At 45.2% G+C, this 23,915-nt stretch overlaps 1 protein-coding gene across 1 annotated transcript in view; it reads right to left on the bottom strand.

The window, feature by feature from the left end:
* Positions 1 to 22,073, bottom strand: part of cd81a (CD81 molecule a) — a 55,913-nt gene extending 33,840 nt beyond the window's left edge. Inside the window, exons 1-2 of the mRNA XM_056279084.1 lie at positions 21,901 to 22,073; positions 6,211 to 6,325 (exon numbers count right to left, since the gene is read on the bottom strand). Of these exons, the coding sequence (XP_056135059.1) occupies positions 6,211 to 6,325; positions 21,901 to 21,966 (181 nt within the window). The 5' untranslated portion in view covers positions 21,967 to 22,073. The remainder of the gene's footprint in view (positions 1 to 6,210; positions 6,326 to 21,900) is intronic.
* Between the last annotated feature and the right edge of the window lie 1,842 nt (positions 22,074 to 23,915).

Genomic DNA, 23,915 nt, shown 5'->3' with positions numbered 1-23,915 from the left:
GATGGTTTCTGTCAATAAATGTTGTATCCAGATGAACTGATTCAACCTTATTTGATCTACACTACATTGCTCTGTTTGTGCCGGGGGATCTGATCCTTGGGGTGGACCAGTTTCTGCCGCAGCGTGTTTTGGGGTTTGAAAGCAACTGAGATGCAGTGTTTGGAAATTACAGGTCTCAACTTTTCCAGCACTCCCGCCACATACAGTGTCACCACTGGTTTACACTTAGACAGCTGTGGTCCTTCTCCTCTCTTGTATTGGCTGGTGCACTGTTTGGGCGTCTTCCTGCTTTGACAAACGCCCAGTTAGGATAACCACACTTAACCAGCGCCTGTTTAACGTGGGATTTCTCCTCTTCCCCGGCTGCTGTGTCGGTGGGGACGTTGTCAGCTCGGTGGTACAGCGTCCTGATGACTCCTAGTTTGTGCTCCAGTGGATGATGAGAAATAAACCTTAAGTACTGATCAGTATGTGTTGGTTTACGGTAAACATCAACAATCAAATGTCCTCCATCACCAACTGTAATTTCACAGTGTAAGAAGACTACCCTGTCATGTTCCACATCCTCCCTTATGAACTTGATGTGGTGTCCACAGAGTTAATGTGGTTGGTGAAACGTGCTACATCCTGAGATTAGATTTTAACCCAGGTGTCATCACACATCTGAACCAGTGGCTAGGTGGTGTCCCTGGATAGGACAGCAGAGCCTCTTTTCCACTTCCTCCATACAAGTTGGCCACTACAGGTGAGACTGGGGGACCCATAGCACACCCATGCCTCTGCCTATAGTACTGCCCCCTGTATGTGAAGTACGTGAACTGAAGACACAGCTTCAGGAGCAGGCACACTTGGTGAGTGTTAAGGGTGGTGCTATTGCTAAGGGTGGGGTCGTTTTGTAATTTCATACAGACTACCTCCACTGCTTCATCAACAGGAACGCAGGAGAAGAGAGACATAACATCATAAGAGACCATTGTTTCATCCTCCTCCATGATGACGTCCCTCACCTTATCCACAACATCCACAGTGTTGGGAATGTGCTGTTCATTACTGCCTACCAACGGGTTCAGAACAGATGCCAGAAACTTAGAGAGGTGATAGGTCACTGACTTAATCATACTAACAATAGGCCAGAGTGGCACATCCTGTTTATGTATCTTGGGTAACCCATACTAACTAGATGTAGCGCCCCCTGGGTATAATCTGTGGTACAACATTCTGTCGGTAGCATTGTCCTGTTCTAACAGCTTCAGACAATCTACCACCTTTTTCTTGTAACCACTGCCTGGATCTGGTTTCAGGGGCTCATAAGTATTCATCTTGCTAAGTAACGTCATAACTCTCTCATGATAGTCTGTCTGGTTTAATACACCAGGGCATCTGCCTTCGTCTGCTGGAAGGATGAGATGTTATTGTCCTTACTGAGAGTCGGGAGAACATTCCTCTCATCTCTACCGATGCTGGACGGTGGTGCCTTTGGATTACTGTTGGATCGCTGATCCGTGGCTGTGATCAGGTCCACTAGTGGGATTCCCCTCGCTGTGACAGCAAAATTCAGCCCCTTAGCAATGATGTCTTTCTCCACCCGGGTGAGTTGTCTGTCTGTCGCGCAAATTCTTCACCCACTTGTCCACATCGCCGGCACGTGTCTGGCATCCGTCTCTCTGTCTACTGTCGAGATCTCCGTCCGTTGCCTGCCAATGTTTCTGGTGTGCAGCAAATAGGTGGAACCTCTTTTTCTGCCTGGTTTTCTCGTGCTGAGCTAGATAAGCCTCAACCGTCAACTCAACCACGCGTTGAAAAGTGGTCTCATCTACACGTGATGTGAGTCTCTGTTGGATCAGCTCCTCTTTGGCTTCCAAAGCGTCGATAGTAAAATTAGCTCGTCTCACCCGTTCATTCAACAGCTGGCTCTGTGCCGGTTTTACTCTGATGCGAGTAAAACTTTTAAAAGGGTCAAGGCTCGTAAAGCTGATGGTCCAGACGGCCTCCCTTCCCATGTGCTCAAGGCACGTCACACTCAGCTATCTCTGGTTTTTACTGACATTTTGAACCTGTCCCTGTCATTGTGTGTGGTTCCACACTATCGTGCCTGTACCCATGAAAACACCTGTCTCCTGCCTTAATGATTACTGACCTGTTGCTTTGACCTCTGTTATCATGAAGGGCCTGGAAAGACTGGTTGTTCGTTCATTCATTTATTCATTACCCAAACTGCTAATCCTTACTCAGGGTCAGGGGCATGCTGGAGCCTCTCCCAGTAGTCATTGTCATATATAAATCATGTCATATTTAAAATGTCACATCCCGGTAACCCTTGACCAATTACAGTTTGCCTACTGTTCCAATAGATCTGTAGATGACGCTATCTCACTTCAGAATCGGAATCACTTCATTGTGATTTCATTTCATGTACTTGGCGTACATGAAATGACATGACACATGGTTTCCCCCAGCCCACAGCAGCGCAGCACAAAGACAAAAACACATGTCCAAAAACTACAAGGACTCAGTTAGAAAACTACTTTCACTTGTCTGCATACTGCTCTAGTACACCTTCAAAAGAAAAATACCTGTGTCAGAATGTTATCTATTCATTTATTTGTTACAGCTCTGCTTGTAATACAGTCGTACCATCCAAACTGGTGAAACTCAGAGGTCTTGGTGTGGGCAACTCTATCTGTAACTGGCTATTTGATTTCCTGACAGACAGGTCGGCTGTGTTGCCAAATATGACAACAGCATCATCAAATTTGCAGATGACACCACAGTGATTGGACTAATATGTGACAGTGATGAGACGGTGTATAGAAGGGAAGTGGAAGATTTAACCATATGGTGCCACGATAAAAACCTCTCTCTAATTTCCATAAGACAAAAGAAATCATTGTTGACTTTACACAGTTCAGAGGCATTCCTATTTCCATCAAGGGGTGGTCTGTTGAAATTGTGGACAGTTTTAGATTTCTCGGTTTACACATCACAGACACCCTCACATGGTCTCTCAACACCAGTTGCATCCTGAAGGCGGCACAGCAGAGACTGTATTTTCTGAGGCGTCTCAAGAGTTCTGGTATGAGTCCCAAAACTCTTATGAACCTTTATCACAGTGCCATGCAGAGTGTGCTGTCAGGCTGTATCACAGTGTGGTTTGGCAACCTGACTGCTCAGGACTGCAGACTGCTGCAAAGGACTGTAAACACTGCAGCAAAAAGCACTGCGATGGAACTACCATAACTTCATAATATGTACAGCCCTCGCTGCACAAGGACAGCCCAACACATCATTAAGGACACCAGCCACCCCGCTCATGTCCTGTTCTCACTCCTTCCATCTAAAAAGTGTTACCGCAGCATCAAATCATACACCACCCATCAAATCACAAGTCATTTTGCCGTTAGTTGGGCGGGATCACACACATGCGCACCATCATCCTCAACAGGGCACTGCCCCGATATGTCTTGAAGCCTCTATATTATGTATGTTTTAATGGGCTCTCGGATTACTAGACAATCATAATAAAATAGAGCTGAATAATAAATCAATAACCCTGAAAGGTAAATTAATGATAAATATTCCATTTACCTTAATCAATAGATGCACTGCAAACCACCAATTTCCCTTACTCAACTTATTCATAATTGTGAAACCCTCATGTTGTACACTATACCAGTGTTACTCATGGCTACAACACAGGGATGGATAGTCAATAAATATCCAAGAAAACAAAAAGGAACATAGCAGCATGTATAATCTTATTTTCCTCTTTGTTTTTCAACACTAATGGGCTACATCCAATTGGTTAATCTTTACCTTATCTGGGTAGAGGAATTGGTGACAAGTGCCCTACAATTTCATATTTTCACGTTTGTCCATTCCTGCTTGGATAAGGTTAAGAGCTGTAAAGATAATCGCCACTGGCTTTACTGAGAGGCACCCAGCTCAAATGTGAGTTAAAAGAAGCCATCACAGATGTACTCTAATGAAACTACATTCTTTGTGCCTACGACACCAATGCACATGCTTCATACACGGTAAGCTGGTGAATCACATGCACATGACAGTGTATGCAGCACATCCCACAACACACTGTTTGCACAAAGCAATGACTTTCACTGTTTGTGCAAGTACAGATCTTTAGCATAGAACTAAATGAATTTTAGCCCAAGTTAGTACAAGGAGACGCAGAGAGGTGGCAAAGGCAAAGGAACAGGCGTATGGTGAGCCGTATGAGAGGTTAGACACTAAGGAAGGAGAAAAGGGTGCCAAGGGTGCCGAGAGAGGAGGTGTGGTATTGTATGAGGACGTCAGGAGTTGCAGAGAAGTATGTAGGAGTGGTGCAGGATATGTATGAGGGAAGTGTAACAGTGGTGAGGTGTGTGGTTGGAATGACAGATGGGTTCAAGGTGGAGGTGGGATTACATCAAGGATCGGCTCTGAGCCCTTTCTTGTTTGCAATGGTGATGGACAGGTTGACGGACAAGATCAGGCAGGAGTCTCCGTGGACGATGACATTGTGGTGTGTAGTGAGAGTATGGTGCGGTGGAGGAGAGCCTGGAGAGGTGGAGGTATGCACTGGAGAGAAGAGGAATGAAAGTCAGTAGGAGCAAGACGGAATACCTATGTGTGAATGAGAGAGAGGACAGTGGAATGGTCAGGATGCAAGGAGTGGAGGTGATGAAGGTGGATGAGTTTAATACTTGGGGTCAACTGTCCAAAGTAACATGGAGTGCAGGAGAGAGGTGAAGAAGAGAGTGCAGGCAGGGTGGAGTGGGTGGAGAAGAGTGTCAGGAGTGATGTGTGACAGAAGGGTACCAGCAAGAGTTAAAGGGAAGGTTTACAAGATGGTAGTGAGACCAGCTATGTTGTATGGTTTGGAGACAGTGGCACTGATGAAAAGACAGCAGGTGGAGCTGGAGGTGGCAGAGATGAAGATGATAAGATTTTCATTGGGAGTGATGAAGAGGGACAGGATTAGGAACGAGTATATTAGAGGGACAGCTCAGGGTGGACAGTCTGGAGACAAAGCAGGAGAGACAAGATGGAGATGGTGTGGACATGTGTGGAGGAGAGATGCTGGGTATACTGGGAGAAGGATGCTGAATATGGAGCTGCCAGGGAAGAGGAGAAGAGGAAGGCCAAAGAGGAGGTTTATGGATGTGGTGAGGGAGGACATACAGGTGGCTGGTGTGACAGAGGACGATGCAGAGGACAGGAAGAGATGGAAACGGATGATCCGCTGTGGCGCCCCCTAACGGGAGCAGCCGAAAGTAGTAGTAGTAGTAGTGCTAGTAGTAGTAGTAGTGCTAGTAGAAGTAGTAGTGCTAGTAGTAGTAGTAGTAGTGCTAGTAGTAGTAGTGCTAGTAGTAGTAGTGCCAGTAGTAGTAGTAGTAGCAGTAGTCTAAGTTACAACAACATTCCTGTGCTGAGTTTGAGGTAGGACTCAGGTGGAGTATGTTGATGGTAGACAACTCTGGCTTGTTGCCATTAAAACCAGGTCTAAAATTCATTGAAATTCAAACAGATGCAAGTTTTACCTTAAAGGCCCCAACACACGGTGTGACTCTGGCTGTTTTGGGGACATCTCAGATGAATTTTACAAGTCAACAAAATCATTTGTTATTAAGGATTGTCGGCTGTCTTGGCTCATTCAGCATAAAAGAGTCAAGGATAGCTGACAGCGTGCCAGTCCATGCAGTTATAGCCTCTAACAGACTGCGTGTGTGTGTGTGTGTGTGCGTGTGTGTCTGTCATGCGGCAGACGACATCATCCTGCTGAGTGACCAATAGGAGAATCCTATACTACATCCTAGAATGCCCAGATCCAAAGCCTCCTTCTTTAATTTCTTCACAGTCTAGGTTTGTCAAGGTAACAACTTGCTGTCATTGATGAAACTGCATGTTTTGGTTTTTTTCATCAAGACCTTTTTAAATGTCTTTGTTTTGCGTCATATGTCTGAATCTGAATATGTATTTTGCGTCTGTCTGCAGCTGGCAGACCTAATGTATCATGTATAACCATGTAGCGTTGTTATTGGCATTTTCTTACACAATGCAGCCTATCACCAAAGCAGGAATTAAGTTTTCACGTTCACTACTTCAGTGGGCACAATTCCAGTGTCATTTCAGAGACACACACAGTCTCAAGCTACACATGCCCTAGCTAGGAAGATCAAGTTGAACATCTCCAGGAGAGAAGAGAAGACATACTGATGTAGAAAGTGCTGGGTGCCTGGGTTCCTTCAAACTTCAGCTCCAGAAGGTTGCTGGTCTGGGGATCATGTCGGAGCCATAGCGCCACACCCAGGATCACGCCGCCAGCGAGCTGCAACAAACACATCAGGCTTAACGTTTAACACAAGCTTTTCAGTCATTTCCCCTTCATTCAATGCTGCTCACACATTTCTATTTTCTTTTTAAATCTAAAAATATTTCATGCGACTGCTTGGTGTTGTCATCACAGTAAATTCATCAACATCGGATGTGGTGATCTTCAGGGACTGTTCACCCATTTTCAAACTTATCAGTCTGTCTGCGACAGGGAGGGCGCAGGAAAAACGGCTGCAGTGGTTTCTGCATGTCTGCAGGCAGGAAGACCGTTTCCTGCTGCCACATGTGGTACGGTGACGTGAGCCGTCGGCCTGAGAAACGGCAGCGAGCAGGGCGTCCAACATCTGCTCTACTCTAACACGCAGTTTCAAAAAGAACGCCTCACTCTGGCTGAGCTATGGTTCTGATGGTGTAAAGGACGTCCCACAACACCAGCACAACCAACGTTATGGACGACGGTCCAGAGGCTTCTAAGCAATGCATTCTGGTACGTGTAGGAAGGGGCGAAAATCTGATATCAGCTTTGGAGGGGACAATTACATGAAACTTTCTCAAGGACAATTCCTGAGGGGGGCACCAAAAGTAGTGCTGTACATCAGGGGTGAAATATTGGGGGGGATATAGCATATTTTTCCCAGGATGGGGAGGTCGTGTCCCCCCCGGGATTTCCGCCTATACGTGTAGGTGCAGTGGGAAAGACTGAGCAGAACACCAATTCCCCCATCAATGGTACACAGTGGACACACACAGACACACACAGACAGTCAAAGCCCTTAAAGTGGACGGCATTCACCCTACTGGGGACGGCGCCACTCTTCTGTCTGGCAATATAGATAGCTGTCTAAGTTTAGCTTGACACTAGGGCCTTATCATTCAGCAGGTTGCAGGTGATTAGACAGCCTGCTAGGTTTAAATCTAGTGCGGATGTGGAGTCAAGTCGTGTAATTAATATTGTCATGGAGCCTCCTCCCTCCATTGCCAATATATATGTATGGTCAGAGGAAGGTGCACACTCCTCTCGCTCATCTGCTCAACATTCATGAGGCTGGTAGTGTTTGCGATGTGTTCGCTCTTGGTCTTCTCTCGTCCAGGTTTCTGCTATAGGGGGACTTTAATTCTCTGACCTGCCTGACCTGTAAGACCTGTACTGCCCCTCTGAAATGGCTTTAGTACAAAGGAGCACCAATTGAGGGAATATTGATGCCACCTGTGTCCAACTGGTTTTCATTAGCGAGGCCCTCCCTGATGGGCCACAGACAGCAGGTGTCAGGGTATAAAAAGTGTGTGAAGACGGCAAACGGTCGTTCTGTGTTTTTCCCTCTCCAGGACAATGGAGAGGTTCAGTGTTTTGTAGATGGAGAGTAATTTTCCTCGATCTTTTTTTCTGCAGAAGATAAAGTGGTCGAAATGTTTTTCTTTGTGGCTATCTTTTTGTGGCCGATCTAAATAAATTGTTTCTTTTTATTCTGGATATCAACTCCTGCCTGCTGGTCCATCCTTCCAATTTACACCACCCACCATCCTCAAAATATAACAAATATGATTAGTCACAGAATTTCTCATAGTGTAGATTACCAGTCTGATAGCTTGGTCTATAACGTTGATACCATCTCCCTACCCTGCTGTATTGCTCCCAAGCTCTCCTCTCCTAACTGTGTGAATCACAATAATCTAATAATCATTCCTACCACTGGTGGTGGTGAAATGTGCAACAAAGTACCTAATAATCTACACAACCAAACATCTAATGTTATCAAGAATGTGACCAGCGTATCTCTCTCACTTAATCAATATTAATGAACATAACCCCAGATTTCTATTTGACACTGTTTCTAAACTTACTAAAAAGCCGCCGTCTATCAGCTGCTCACCATTCACAGCCCATGAATTTCTAGATTTTTTCTGCAATAAGGTTGATGAGATCTTAAACAAAATTAGTTCTTCAACTCCATCTACTCCTGCAGATCCTGTCTTACCAAATTCATATCAATACAATGAGTCACTGACAGTTCCAGTTATTACAGCTTTTGAGACTATCTCTCTTGATACTTTGACTAAGTTCATGTCAGCCTCTAAACCAACTGCTTGTCTACTTGATCCCTTACCAGCAAAACTTTTTAAAGACCTCTGGCCTTTTCTGGGACCTACAATGCTAGACATCGTTAATTTATCACTTACTACTGGCATTGTTCCCAGCAGTTTTAAGACAGCTGTGGTTAAACCATACTTCGAAAACTGCACCTTGATCCAGGGTATCTTTATAACTATCAATCAGTCTCTAATCTTCCATTCTTCTCTAAAGTACTAGAGAGAGTTGTGTATCAACAACTTTTGACCCATATAAAAGAAAACCATCTATATGAACCTTTTCAGTCAGCTTTCAGGCCCTGTCACTCCACTGAAACTGCTCTGACCAGAGTGGTAAATGATCTTTTACTAGCTATGGATTCTGATTCCACTTCTGTGCTTCTACTACTGGACCTCAGTGCAGCCTTTGGCACCACTGATCATTGTATACTATTAGATAGATTAAATTGTAATTTTGGTGTCTCTGGCTTAGCTCTCTCTTGGCTTAAATCCTACTTATCTGGAAGAACACGTTGTGTCTGCTATAATAATATTATATCAACATTTTCTGACGTTAAATATGGTGTGCCTCAGGGCTCAGTTCTTGGCCCTCTATGTTTCTCTCTTTACATTACACCTCTTGGCCAAATTATACGCAGTTATGGAATAAATTTCCATTGCTATGCTGATGATACTCAGTTGTATGTGTCTGTAAGGCCTGATGATCATACTCAAATGACTAACTTAGAGGCCTGCTTGGCTACTGTGAAAAACTGGATGTCACTTAACTTTCTGCTTTTAAATTGGGATAAAACCGAGATGCTGGTCATTGGCCCTGCTAGACACAGACACCAATTTGATCAAGTAACGATAACAATCGACAAATCTGTGGTTTCACAAAGTGTGGAAGCCAAAAATCTTGGTGTTACGTTTGATCCCAGCCTTTCCTTTGATAAGCACATTAAAGAAATCACCAGGACTGCCTTTTTTCATTTAAGTAACATAGCTAAAATTCAGTCTTTTCTCTCCATGGCTGACGCAGAGACTCTAATACATGCATTTGTTTCATCCAGATTTGATTACTGTAATGTTCTGTTCTCAGGTCTGCCACATGCTATTACTAAAAGTCTTCAGATGGTTCAGAAGGCTGCTGCTAGAATCCTAACTAAAACTAGGAAATGTGACCATATTACACCAATTCTTGCCTCCCTTCATTGGCTTCCTATCCATGTTAGATCAGAATACAAGGTGCTTCTGCTGACTTATAAAATCCTAAATGGTCTTGCCCCATCCTACCTGTCTGATCTCCTTAAACCTTACATGCCATCTCGAGTTCTTCGTTCTCAAAATACAGGGCTCCTGTGTGTACCCCAAGTTAAAAAGAAATCAGCTGGTGGCAGCAGGGCCTTTTCCTATCGGGCTCCATTGTTGTGGAATAACCATCCTGCTGCCATCAGACCATCAGAGTCTGTTGAGTCCTTTAAATCCAAACTTAAAACTCATCTTTTTGCCCTAACCTACAATTAGTTGCCTTTAAGTTGAGTGCTTCACAACCTGGACTAGACGGCGGTTTGGTTTTCTGTCTCAATGAATTTACCAACCACTGTTCTGCCGACGAGATTATAGTGTATAGATTATTGATTATTACAACTGTTCTCTTCTCTCACACGTCTTTTCTCTCTCTCTGAATGATGTCTTCTCCTTTCTCTTCTTGTGTGTGTGAATGGTGTGATGTGAGTCAAGACTGCACATGCTGTTTTTCTTCCCAGGTCTCCATGGTGACGGTGGTCACCACCTGGACACTGCTTGGCATCCCCCTCATCACATTTTCTTTTTATATATCTTATAAATCCATATAATTTTGTTATCCTGTTTTAATGATATATCCTTCTATCACTACGATGTGTGACATTTTTTTGGTTTTTTTTACATGGTGATTGTGGTCATGTGGCTCAGCTCCTGGGCTGTTCCGATGGCGCCTGGACACTGCTTGGCATCCTCCTCATCATATTCTTCATATATTTTATAATTCCATTATAACTGTGTTATCCTCTTTCAGTGTTGTATTGTGTAAACTGTGTAAACACAACATCATGGCACGCTGTGCATGTTGGGAGAGAGATCCTCCTCTGCTGCTCTCCCTGAGGTTTCTTCCTGGTGCTCCTCCCTGTTAAAGGTTTTAGGGAGGTGTTCCTTATCCGATGAGAGGGTCTAAGGACAGGATGTTGTGTTGCTGTAAAGCTCCCTGAGGCACATTTGTAATTTGTGATATTGGGCTACACAAATAAAACTGACTTGACTTAAAGCAAGTTACTGGAAACTGCCCAGTTTCTCACCACAGAGCTTGGCAGTGAATAACGAGCATTTTAAAGTGGAGCTACGGTCTGGATCACTGAGGGGCTGGGCTTGTTCCTGGGGTAGGAACACATGCAACTGAAATATGTTACCCCTTTTACTTTCACTTTTCAGTTGAGTATTATAACTGGGATGATCATGCTGCATGTCTGGATTGGAAATTTTGAATCAGCAGGGTGCCACACATATTTATATTCATCATTTTATCTTACCAACATGGCACGCACACACACACACACACACACACACACACACACACACACACACACACACACACACACACACACTACACTCTCAGGGCCATCTCACTTTAGAGTTCAGCTGTTGGCCAGTTGGCCCCTTCACCAGCCCACGTACCCTTTACTGTAGTGACCGTCACCTCTGCAGGGCCCGTCCCAGTCCTGCCCCCCCCCCCACACACACACACACACACGCTGACCTGAGGGGAAGTGAGGGAAATGAGCAGGTGTGGGGACGACATGGGCGCAGCCCACAAACCTGACTGGCAGAGTCAGAATGCTGCGATATTGTTCCCAGTTGTCGTGTCTCATCAGGTCTGTACAAGACTGTGCAGGACTTCAACTGTGGTTGTTTTAAATGTGCTATATAAATAAACTTGACTTGACTGGTGGTTTTTGCAGGCCCAGTCACAGGCTGGCTCAGCCATGGGTTCGTTTGGCTCTGTATTTTTGGAAAAACTAAAGAAATTCGTTAAATCACCAGAAATAATGCCTGTTGTCAACACGTGCTTATGATACATGTATATGATATATGTACATGACACATGTATATGATATATGTACATGACACATGTATATGATATATGTACATGACACATGTATATATGTTTATATGTATGATATATGTATATATGTATATATTTGTATAATATATGTACAATATATGCATATATCTAGATATATACATATTTGTATATGATATATATACATATTTATGATATATGTATATGATATATGCAAGTGATATATACATATGATATATGTATACATATTTATATGATATATGTACATGATATACATGTTCCTCACAAACAAACAGTTTGGAAGCTTGGAAGAGTAAATAAATCCGATTTATACAGCACTTTTCTAAATACTCAAAGACGTTTTACATTTAGTTGGCCAGCGCCGGCGTGTCGTCTTTCTACTCGCCTCATATTTTATTGGTCTAACACACTGGTCGCCATGTACCAGCTGTGGAATATGGGCTATCTGTGTCTCTGATACCCCCGTATGATGTAGGCAAAAGGGGCAGGGACTCCCTAACACCAGTACAGGTGTACACACCCAATCCCAGACACACACACCATTCTCACCCCCATCCTCAAACTCATAAAGCTCTCAAAGCTCTATGGGATTTATGAGAGAAGAGGTCCCAGGAGGTCTCCTCCTTAAAGGCAGTCCTTTAGTAGAGCTGGCTGTTAAGAGGATCTTACAAACCACTTCAAGCTTTCTCTCAAGATGGATTGAATCGGTCTGGTCTAATGGAACAGATAGATCCTCAACCACAAGGGGCACAGGGGATGCATAACTAAACTCAAATAGGCTAGAGCAGTAAAAGTGAAGGGCGTGTAAAAGAAAGACAGAACATATTCATCATCAGTGGTGGGCTGTCAGGGCCATCAGGCCTTTGCTGCTGGCCCTGTCAGAATCCAAATCTGTTTCTCATAGCTACGCTGAAGTGTACCTGAAGTGTGTCTGAATTCAGTAGTTTGTTTTCTGGTGGGGCTGAGCAGGGACTTCCTATAATCATAATGTCATCTAAACGCATCACAGCTCCTTGGACCAGCACTACTGGCATTGCCAGCTTTTCGTTGAAGCCTGCTGTATCACCATTCAATCAAATGTTGATGTGTAGTGACAGAACATCCCAGGGGCTCTGCGACATGTCGATGCTAGCCTCCGGTGTCAGCATCAACTTTGAGCTACAGCCTTCAATGGGTTGTGAGCTAACCAAGCACAATGGCCACCGCATTCACAGCTACTGAAGACATTGGTGCCAATCTACTTCATGTGCCTTTTTCCAAGACGACCATTTGGAAACAAGAAAGAAATAATTTGTAGAGGAAGGCCTACACTTAAGCTGGATGGCTTACTAAGGCCAGCAAAGGTCACTTATGTGTTTCATTTTATTGAACTGAAGGCAGTACACCGATAATATTGTGGCTTTACTTCATTGAAATTGCTGAAGTTGCGCAAGTGGCTGGTGAACACTGTTACATCAACTGTGGAAACTTGTTTGTGGTTTTTGTGATGTGGTGTGTGTGCAGTCTGTTTGCTGAGTGATAGAAAGGAAGATACGATGGTGATGTTGCAATAGCTGCTATAGTGCACAGTGGTATGTGTTGTGGTTGCTTAAGATCAGCCATCTTGTTGGTGTTGATGCAGTACTACATACTGTGTGACAGTGTATTTTGTACGTGGCTATGTTGGACATATCAGCACCCATGCGAGGAATTTTTGTCTGTGTGTGTGTGTGTGTGTGTGTATTGGGGGTGGGGGGTGCAGTTCATGACTGAAGGCCCTGATTGAAACTCCATGGTACACTACTGTTCATAATTAACTATACATGACTAAGAACATTTGTCCTTATAGGATTACTTGTGTCTTGCATTTTATTTCCTTTTGTTTGTTTTAATTGAGCTGGGCTGCCATGGATTTAAATTCTAAGACTGCAATCCAAGGGAGTGTCATTTTAGTTAATCTTATTGACACCTTTGACCCCATGGTAACTGCATTGGTGTTTGATCAATCCAAATCCCAAACATCTATTTGAAATGAAATAGTATCACCACTGAAACTTGGACTTGTTACTCAGCAGAACACAGTTTGTCAAAATCAACAGTAGATTTTCATTTACCATTAGCACAGGTGCCCCTCAGGGGTGTGTCCTCTCACCTCTGATTGATTTACTCATTACACACCAATGACAGTATTTCACATTCTGCCACTGTAAAGGTAATGATGAGACAACTTATAAAAAGGACGTCTCCTCTCTTGTTGACTGGTGTAGCAATACCAACCTGGGACTGAACATCAACCAAACAAAAGCACTTGTGGTTGACTTCCCCAAAAATCAAGAAGAGATGCTACCTGTACCAGGTGGTACAGAGAGTGGATCATTTCAAATCCCTGGGACTAAAATCTCCTCTTCCCTGAAATGGGAAAAATTTTCTTCCCTATCAAGTAGAAAGCTCATCAAAGACTATACCATCTTGAGCAGCTTAGGAAATTTGGAGTGTGAAGGGTTGCAATGCTACAGCTCTACGGAGCCGTAATAGAAAGTGTGCTCACTTTCTCAATAACTGTATGGTATGGCAATCCTCATCGAAAGGAGTCAAAATGTCTTTATGCGTGCTCAATAATCCAGGTAAAGAAATCACAGAAAGGTGAATCAGTTCATCTTTACGTTTACTGAGAGAAATGTTTCATCACTCCAAGTGACCTCTTCAGTCTCAACTGACTGTGTGTATCCCCTAACCTTATAAATGGCACAGCACTGGGCTGTGAATCAGATGTCCATAACGGATCGATCGATCGAGGCCCAGGTTACCAACGGTCGCCACTGGTACTGTTGGCCAGCACGGTGCCAGTGGAAACTATGCTAATGTTGGGCAAAGCAGAGGGGGGGAGGCATGTCCAGAGACAGCAGGACAGGATGGGTAGGAGTATGGAGGTGAGAGTTGGAACTTTGAATGTTGGCACTATGACTGGTAAAGGGAGAGAGCTGGCTGATATGATGGAGAGGATGAAGGTAGATATACTGTGTGTGCAAGAGACCAGGTGGAAGGGGAGTAGAGCTAGGAGCATCGGAGGAGGGTTTAAACTCTTCTACCTTGGTGTGGATGGGAGGAGAAATGGGGTAGGGGCAATTCTGGAGGAAGAGTATGTCAAGAGTGTGTTGGAGGTGAAGAGAGTGTCAGACAGAGTGATGAGTATGAAGCTGGAAATCGAAGGTGTATTGATGAATGTTATCAGCACATATGCCCCGCAAGTTGGGTGAGAGATGGAAGAGAAAGAAGAATTCTGGAGTGAGTTGCACGACGTGGTGGAGAGGGTACCCAAGGAGGAAAGAGTGGTGATCGGAGCGAACGTCAATGCGCATGTTGGTGAAGGGAACAGAGGTGATGGGCAGGTATGGTGTCAAGGAGAGAAATGTGGAAGGACAGATGGTGGTGGATTTTGTGAAAAGGATGGAAATGGCTGTGGTGAATACATATTTCAAGAAGAGGGAGGAACACAGGCCGACGTATAAGAGTCGAGGAAAAGTACACACAGGTGGACTATATCTTATATGGGAGACATGATCTGAAAGGGATTGGAGACTGCAAGGTGGTGACAGGGGAGAACGTAGCTAGGCAGCATCGGATGGTGGTCTGTAGCATGACTTTGGAGACCAAGAAGAGGAAGAGAGTGAAGGCAGAGCCAAGGATCAGATGGTGGAAGTTGAAGAAGGAAGACTGTTGTGTGGAGTTCAGGGAGGAGTTAAAACAGGCACTGGGGGGGGGGGGGGGGTCCAGGTGGCATGGTGGTCTATTCTGTTGCCTATCAACATGGGGATCGCCGGTTCGAATCCCCGTGTTACCTCCAGCTTGGTCGAGCATCCCTACAGACACAATTGGCCGTGTCTGCGGGTGGGAAGCCGGATGTGGGTATGTGTCCTGGTCACTGCACTAGTGCCTCCTCTGGTTAGTCGGGGTGTCTGTTTGGGGGGGAGGGGGAACTGGGGGGAATAGCGTGATCCTCCCACGTGCTACGTCCCCCTGGTGAAACTCCTCACTGTCAGGTAAAAAGAAGCGGCTGTTGACGCCACCTGTATCAGAGGAGGCATGTGGTAGTCTGCAGGTCTACTCGGATCGGCAGAGGGGGCAGAGCAGATATCAGGATGGCTCGCAAACGTAAGGTAATTGGTCGAATACAATTAGGGTGAAAAAGGGGGGGGGCAGAGTTGCTAGATGGCTGGGCAAGCACTGCAGAAATAGTGAGGGAGCCAGCTAGGAAGGTACTTGGTGTGTCATCAGGACAGAGGAAGGAAGACAAGGAGACTTGCTGGTGGAATGAGGAAGTACTGGTAAGTATACAGAGGAAGAGGTTGGCAAAGAAGATGTGGGATGGTCAGACAAATGAAGAAAGTAGACAGGAGTACAAGGAGATGCAGCGTAAAGTGAAGAGAGGGGTGGCAAAAGCGAAGGAAAAGGCGTATGGTGAGTTGTATGAGAGGTTAGACACTAAGGAAGGAGAAAAGGGCTTGTACCGATTGGCTAGACAGAGGGACCGAGCTGGAAAGGATGTGCAGCAAGTTAGGGTGATGAAGGATAGAGATGGAAATGTGCTGACAAGTGAGGAGAGTGTCCTGAGAAGGTGGAAGGAGTACTTGGAGGGGCTGATGAATGAAGAAAATTAGAGAGAGAGAAGGCTGGATGATGAGGGGATAGTGAATCAGGAAGTTCAGTGGATTAGCAAGGAGGAAGTGAGGGCAGCTATGAAGAGGATGAAGAGTGGAAAGACAGTTGGTCCTGATGACATACCTGTGGAGGCATGGAGGTGTTTAGGAGAGATGGCAGTGGGGTTTTTAACTAGATTGTTTAACACAATCTTGGAAAGTGAGAGGATGCCTGAGGAGTGGAGAAGAAGCATACTGGTACCAGAGCTGTAGTAACTACAGAGGTATAAAGTTGTTCAGCCACAGCATGAAGTTATTGGAAAGGGTAGTGGAAGCTAGGTTAATAGGAGAGGTGATGATTAGCGAGCAGCAGTATGGTTTCACGCCACGAAAGATCACTACAGATGTGATGTTTGCTTTGAGCGATGTTTGGTTTGAGTGTTGATAAAGAAGTATAGAGAGGGTCAGGAGTTATATTGTGTTTTTGTGTATTTAGAGAAAGCATATGACAGGGTGCCGAGGGAGGAGGTGTGGTATTGTGTTAGGAAGTCAGTCATATCCGCCTTTGGTCAATGTAACATTGACCACCAAAGGCGGATATTAGCGGGCTTTTGGCCAGTCTGAAAGGGGTATAAAATGCAAGGTGGAGCCGCTGTGGATCGGACTTATTGGTCCAACACACCCCATGGATGCTCAGTTGGATTGAGATCTGGAGAACTTGGAGGCCAGGGCAACACCTTTAACACTTCATGTTCCTCAAACCATTCCTAAACAATGTGTGTGTGCAGTATGGCAGGGCACATAAAGAGGCCACTGCCATCAGGGAATACCATTGCCATGAAGGGGTGTTCTAGTCTGGAACAGTGTTTAGGTAGGTGGCACATGTCAAATTGACATCCACATGAATGGCCAAACCCAGAGTTTCCCAGCAGAATACTGCCAAGAGCATCATACTCCCTCCACCGGCTTGTCGTCTTCCCACAATGTATGCTGGTGTCGTCACTTTCTCAGGTAAACAGCGCACACGTACATTCACGTGATCTAAAAGAAAATGGGACTCATCAGACCAGGGGACCTCCTTCCACTGCTCCAAGGTCCAGTTCTGACACTCACGTGCCCATTGTAGGTACTTTCGATGATTCAAGATTCAAGAGTTTTATTTGTCATGTACACACAAGTACAAGTCTCGAGTGCAGTGAAATGAAAAAAAGTCAGTTGATGGACAGGGGTCATCATGGGCATTCTAACCGGTCTGCAGCTATGCAGCCCCATACGCAGCAGGGCGCAACGCACTGCATGTCGTAACCATCGTTAACATTTTCTGTGACTTGTGCCACAGTAGACTTTTGTCGGTTCAGATCAGACAGGATAGCCTCGGTTGCTCTCACACATTGATAAGCCTTGGGCGCTCAACACCCTGTAGCCGATTTGTGGTTTGTCCCTTTTTGGACCACTGTCAGTGGGTACTCACCTGAATGGGACCACCCCACAAGCCTTGCCCTTTCAGAGATGCCCTGACCCAGTTGTCTGGCGATAACAATTTGGCCCTTGTACAAGTCGCTCATGTCTTTACTCCTGCCCATTTCTCCTGCACCCAACACTTTGACTACGAGAAGAGATGGTTCAGTTACCATGTAATCTACCCAGACCTTGACAGGTGCCCTTGTATGGAGATGATCGTTATTTGATTCACCTGCAAGTAGTCATAATGTTTTGGCTTATGGACAAAGCAGCACCATCCACTCTCATAAGCAGTTTTAATGCAAAAACGTTGCTATTTTGCTCGCAGTTGCACAACAGATGAAAATCGGAAGCAAGTCTACAGAGTATAACTTCTATAAAATGAGCAATATTGGGAGAGATGTTAAAGTGGCTATCTCAAACACGCACCAAAATAAAATTCAAATCTTTCATCGAAGGAAGCGACACTGACGACTCGGGCTATCAGTCACTGATGAAAGCCCATACATTTGCAGTAATACAGAAAAATGCAAACATTTGTCAACTGTAGTGACATTCCCACCAAAAATCATGTTTTCCTTCACTCAGCTTTGGTCCACCAGAGGGTAGGCAGAAAAATATTTTACAGCTGCTACAATAGGTTTTGGATTTCTGTTGATTTTGGCCCAGTAGTAGACAAAAGTGGTAGTACTTTGCAGAAGGATGACGTCATTGTCTCTGGTGCCGGGTGCATTTGCTTTGCAGAGACGAGTGAGAGATGTAATGGTATTTGAGGAAAAAAAGCTGTTTGTAAGCATACAGCCATGTGATCATGTATGTCTGATTGTGTCATGTTTCCCTTTTGTGTGCCGTAAACCCTTTCATCACATTTGATGGGGAATCTGACCTGGAATCGTATAGAAATATCTAATCGCCTATATCTCTAACCCTCCATCAATCCCACTGATGGTTTCCCTCTTATCATGAAGGTTATATAGTGGCATCAAAGTGAAAACTCATAAATACTCGATAAAAAACTCATCTTGGCAGCTTTAACTTGAAGGGAACTAATTGAAATGATTAACACGTTTGGGGGAAAATGTATCTGAAGCGGTCTGGATAATGGATGGGTGTATTTTTTTTGGTCTGGCTTGTGCTCCATTCACTTGCATTGGTATGGGTGGGGTTAAAAGCTGTACTGGAAACAGCTGCTAGAGAGCGCTAGAAATACCTCACTTTTCAAAAGCACTCACATTTTCCACTTACACAGTCTATGTGTAAAATGCAGTAAGTCGACTCCACCCCCCCCCCAAACACACACACACACACACACACACAAGTACCCAAAGAATAGCCACTAATGTCATGGAGACCAGTATTAGGCCAAAACAATTTCTAACTTAGGTAAAATAACATGGCTACTAAGACAGCCAGGAACCAACCAGCCTCCCTAACCCCTTCCACTCACGTCAGTTTCGTTTTGGAAAATTAGTAATGAGAGAATTTTACAACCCAAGTTTGTCTTTTATTCACCTTGACTTGTCCAGTAACAAAAGGTGAGTATGGCCTCTAGCGTGCACTCAGGAAGCCTTCAGGAGCCAGACCTCGACAGCAACCCCCATGAACTCTTCAGAGCTCAAACCAAGAGGCCAAGCCTTGCTGTTGTGCTGACAACGGAAGTACGTTTTACTACAGGCTGATACTTGTAAGTACGTTTTACTACAGGCTGATACTTGTAAGTACGTTTTACTACAGGCTGATACTTGTAAGTACGTTTTACTACAGGCTGATACTTGTAAGTACGTTTTACTACAGGCTGATACTTGTAAGTACGTTTTACTACAGGCTGATACTTGTAAGTAAGTTTTACTACAGGCTGATACTTGTAAGTACGTTTTACTACAGGGTGATACTTGTGGGTAAGTTTTACTACAGGCTGATACTTGTAAGTAAGTTTTAATACAGGGTGATACTTGTAAGTACGTTTTACTACAGGGTGATACTTGTAAGTAAGTTTTACTACAGGGTGATACTTGTAAGTAAGTTTTACTACAGGGTAATAGTTGTAAGTAAGTTTTACTACAGGGTGATAGTTGTAAGTAAGTTTTACTACAGGGTGATAGTTGTAAGTAAGTTTTAGTACAGGGTGGTAATAGTGTAAGTAAGTTTTACTACAGGGTGATAGTTGTAAGTAAGTTTTAGTACAGGGTAATAATAGTTGTAAGTAAGTTTTAGTACAGGGTAATAATAGTTGTAAGTAAGTTTTAATACAGGGTAATAATAGTTGTAAGTAAGTTTTAATACAGGGTGATACTTGTAAGTAAGTTTTACTACAGGGTGATAGTTGTAAGTAAGTTTTACTACAGGGTGATACTTGTAAGTACGTTTTACTACAGGGTGATAATAGTTGTAAGTAAGTTTTAGTACAGGGTGATAATAGTTGTAAGTAAGTTTTTAGTACAGGGTGATACTTGTAAGTAAGTTTTAATACAGGGTGATACTTGTAAGTAAGTTTTAGTACAGGGTAATAGTTGTAAGTAAGTTTTACTACAGGGTGATACTTGTAAGTAAGTTTTACTACAGGGTGATAGTTGTAAGTAAGTTTTACTACAGGGTGATACTTGTAAGTACGTTTTACTACAGGGTGATAATAGTTGTAAGTAAGTTTTAGTACAGGGTGACAATAGTTGTAAGTAAATTTTAATACAGGGTGATACTTGTAAGTAAGTTTTAATACAGGGTGATACTTGTAAGTAAGTTTTAATACAGGGTAATGCTTGTAAGTTTTACTACAGGGTGATAATAGTTGTAAGTAAGTTTTACTACAGGGTGATACTTGTAAGTAAGTTTTACTACAGGGTGATACTTGTAAGTAAGTTTTAGTACAGGGTGATACTTGTAAGTTTTAGTACAGGGTGATAATAGTTGTAAGTAAGTTTTAGTACAGGGTAATACTTGTAAGTTTTAGTACAGGTGATAATACTTGTAAGTAAGTTTTAGTACAGGGTAATAGTAGTTGTAAGTAAGTTTTAGTACAGGGTAATAGTAGTATGACGAACCAAACAGCATGTATTAAAGAGACTCCCTCCCCACTGCTGTGTGCAGCACTCCATTACGAGGCACACAGCAGGTGGCAGACAGTCAGGACCCTCCAGGAAGCTCCTGTAGGGTCCTGGTGCCAGTTAGCGCCCCATACGAGTGGTCCATGCGCCCCCCCCCCCCCCCCCCAGCCGGCCTGGACATGGTGAGTCCTGCCAGGGATCACTAGTTCTGGTAAACAATCTATCATAATCTATCATATCCCAGCTATTGAAGAATGTCTGTCAAGGCCAAAGAGTCACCAGTTACAGTCACAAACCCCTGACGTCACGCGGCCGAATCGCAAGAGTGAAGAAACGTTCTTAAAACCAAGCCAGCCACCAGGCTGAGGAGCAGCCACAACCTCCACCCTCGGCTCACACTTTCCATGACTCATCGCTACCCACTCTTTCATTCGGCCACTGCAAATCGGCAGGATTCACCCACCCACTCACTCACCCACTCGCTCACCCACTCGCTCACCCCACTCACGCCACCCACCAACTCACCCACTCACCCACCAACCAACTCACCCACTCACTCACCAACTCACCAACCACATGGAGGAAAATCCACAGCACGGGAACGCCCGTACGCGCGCGCGCGAACATGCACGGGGGGGGGGGACGGAAAAAGAGAAGTAACGGGGGCGAGGGTAAAGAGCTGGGTGGGGGAGGGGAGGGGAGGGGGGAGGGGGGCGGCAGTCATTCAGAACCACAACACACACAATGGAAACCTTTCCTTGTGCAGGCAAGAGCCCTTACTTCTTGCGCCTCACTCCCATTTTTCCTGCGCGGACGCACGACTTTAGATCGCACGCGGACGCAGGACTTGAGATCGCACGCGGACGCACGACTTTAGATCGCACGCGGACGCAGGACTTGAGATCGCACGCCTTGCGAGAGCGCCACCTCTGGTAAAGGGCTTCTCGCCATACGCAGTCTCAAGTTGTGGCCGCCTGAAATAGAGGCCGGACGTGTTGCTGCTGCCGCCCTCACACCGCCAGCTCGCCCCGGGACGCTGCGGGGCGAACGGGGGGCGCCGCCTCCGTTCCGCTTGCAGCCGATCCGCTTGCTCGCAGTCTGGAGGAGATAAATACCCCCCCCCTCTAAATACCCCCCCCCCTCCCACCGGGGTAAACAGCGCCGGGAGGCAGAAAATACCCGCCTTTCCTGCCGACGGCATTAGAGCCGGCCGACTGCGGCGAGCCGCGGCCGGGTCCCGTCTTACCCAGAAGATGAAGTTGAAGAAGAAGAGCATGTATTTGATGCATTTGGTGCAGCCTTCCACCCCCATGGCGCCGATGTGTTCCGCTTGTCCGAGCTGGCGAGAAGGCGACGAGAAGATGTCCGTCCGGCAGAGGAAAGGAACTCACGCACCGCCCTCGCTCTGAATGTGTCTTGCTCGGAGGGAGGCAACACCCAACTTCTGCCCCGCCCCTTGCCCCCCTCCCCCACAACCCCTCCTTCACAACCCCGCCACACACCAGACTCCATACACGCCAATCTCTCTCCGCCCACCCGCCTCGGTAGTCCTCCTCTACGATCTGCTAATGACCAGATGCCACCCCAACTGGCTTTTAAGGACGTAAGGAGCAGTAGCGACAGCGCTCTCTGGCGGACGGCTGGGGAACTGACCAGGGTTATCTGGTGAATCACTTTTCTCTGGAAGTCAGTTTTATTTGTGTAGCCCAATATCTCAAATTACAGATGTGCCTCAGGAGGCTTTACAGCAACACAACATCCTGTCCTTAGACCCTCAAATCGGATAAGGAACACCTCCCTAAAAACCCTTTAACAGGGAGGAAAAGCAGGAAGAAACCTCAGGGAGAGCAGCAGGGGAGGATCTCTCCCCCAAGATGTACAGTGTGCCATGATGTTGTGTTTACACAGTTTATACAATACAACACTGAAAGAGGATAACACAGTTATAATGGAATTATAAGATATATGAAGAATATGATGAGGAGGATGCCAAGCAGTGTCCAGACATCACCGCAACAGCCCAGGACCCGAGCCACTCGACCCGCATAACCATGTTAGCTAACAGCACAAACGATAGCATGCATCTCCAGGAGGGAGGGACTGTGACCAAGGGGACAACAGGACATGTCTCAAACAGGCTCTGAAGTCTTCAGGTGGTCACAAGAGAGAGATGATCCACAGTCATCAGACAGTCCATGAAGGAAGGAAATTTGACCTGGAAAGCGAGACAAGAGAGGGGACAGAGAGAGAGAGAGAGAGAGAGAGAGAGAGAGAGAGAGAGAGAGAGAGAGAGAGAGAGAGAGAGAGAGAGAGAGAGAGAGAGAGAGAGAGAGAGAGAGAGGAGAGAGAGAGAGAGAGAGAGAGAGAGAGAAGGGTGGACGAGAGAGTAAGGGACAGAGAATTTGAATTTTTTAAAACAAGTCTTTAACAAAAAAATATCAAAAAACAGACTTGAAATCTTTTTGACAATATGAAAAATATTTGTCAAATTACAAACAAACACTCCACATGCCTCTTTTAAAAATCCCAACAGTAATCATCCAACAACAACTCAAAACATGAAAAAAACAGGTAGGACCCCTTTTATCCAAGTTCGGCAGCAGAAACCAGCTCATCCAGCCTGGACCGTCCTGCTAAACAACACTTATCCTGGCCTGGATCGTCCTGCTAAACAACAGTTATCCTGGCCTGGACCGTCCTGCTAAACAACAGTTATCCTGGACTGGACCGCCCTGCTAAACAACAGTTATCCTGGCCTGGGCCATCCTGCTAAACAACAGTTATCCTGGACTGGACCACCCTGCTAAACAACAGTTATCCTGGCCTGGATCGTCCTGCTAAACAACAGTTATCCTGGCCTGGACCGTCCTGCTAAACAACAGTTATCCTGGACTGGACCACCCTGCTAAACAACAGTTATCCTGGACTGGACCGTCCTGCTAAACAACAGTTATCCTGGACTGGACCATCCTGCTAAACAACAGTTATCCTGGCCTGGACCGTCCTGCTAAACACCACTTATCCTGGACTGGACCATCCTGCTAAACAACAGTTATCCTGGACTGGACAGTCCTGCTAAACAACAGTTATCCTGGACTGGACCGTCCTGCTTAACAACAGTTATCCTGGCCTGGACCGTCCTGCTAAACAACAGTTATCCTGGACTGGACCGTCCTGCTAAACAACAGTTATCCTGGCCTGGACATTCCTGCTAAACAACAGTTATCCTGGTCTGGACCGCCCTGCTAAACAACAGTTATC

The sequence above is a fragment of the Lampris incognitus genome, chromosome 4 (assembly GCF_029633865.1).
Source record: "Lampris incognitus isolate fLamInc1 chromosome 4, fLamInc1.hap2, whole genome shotgun sequence".
Taxonomy (NCBI): Eukaryota; Metazoa; Chordata; class Actinopteri; order Lampriformes; family Lampridae; genus Lampris; species Lampris incognitus.
This window is presented reverse-complemented; position numbering and strand designations above follow the sequence as displayed.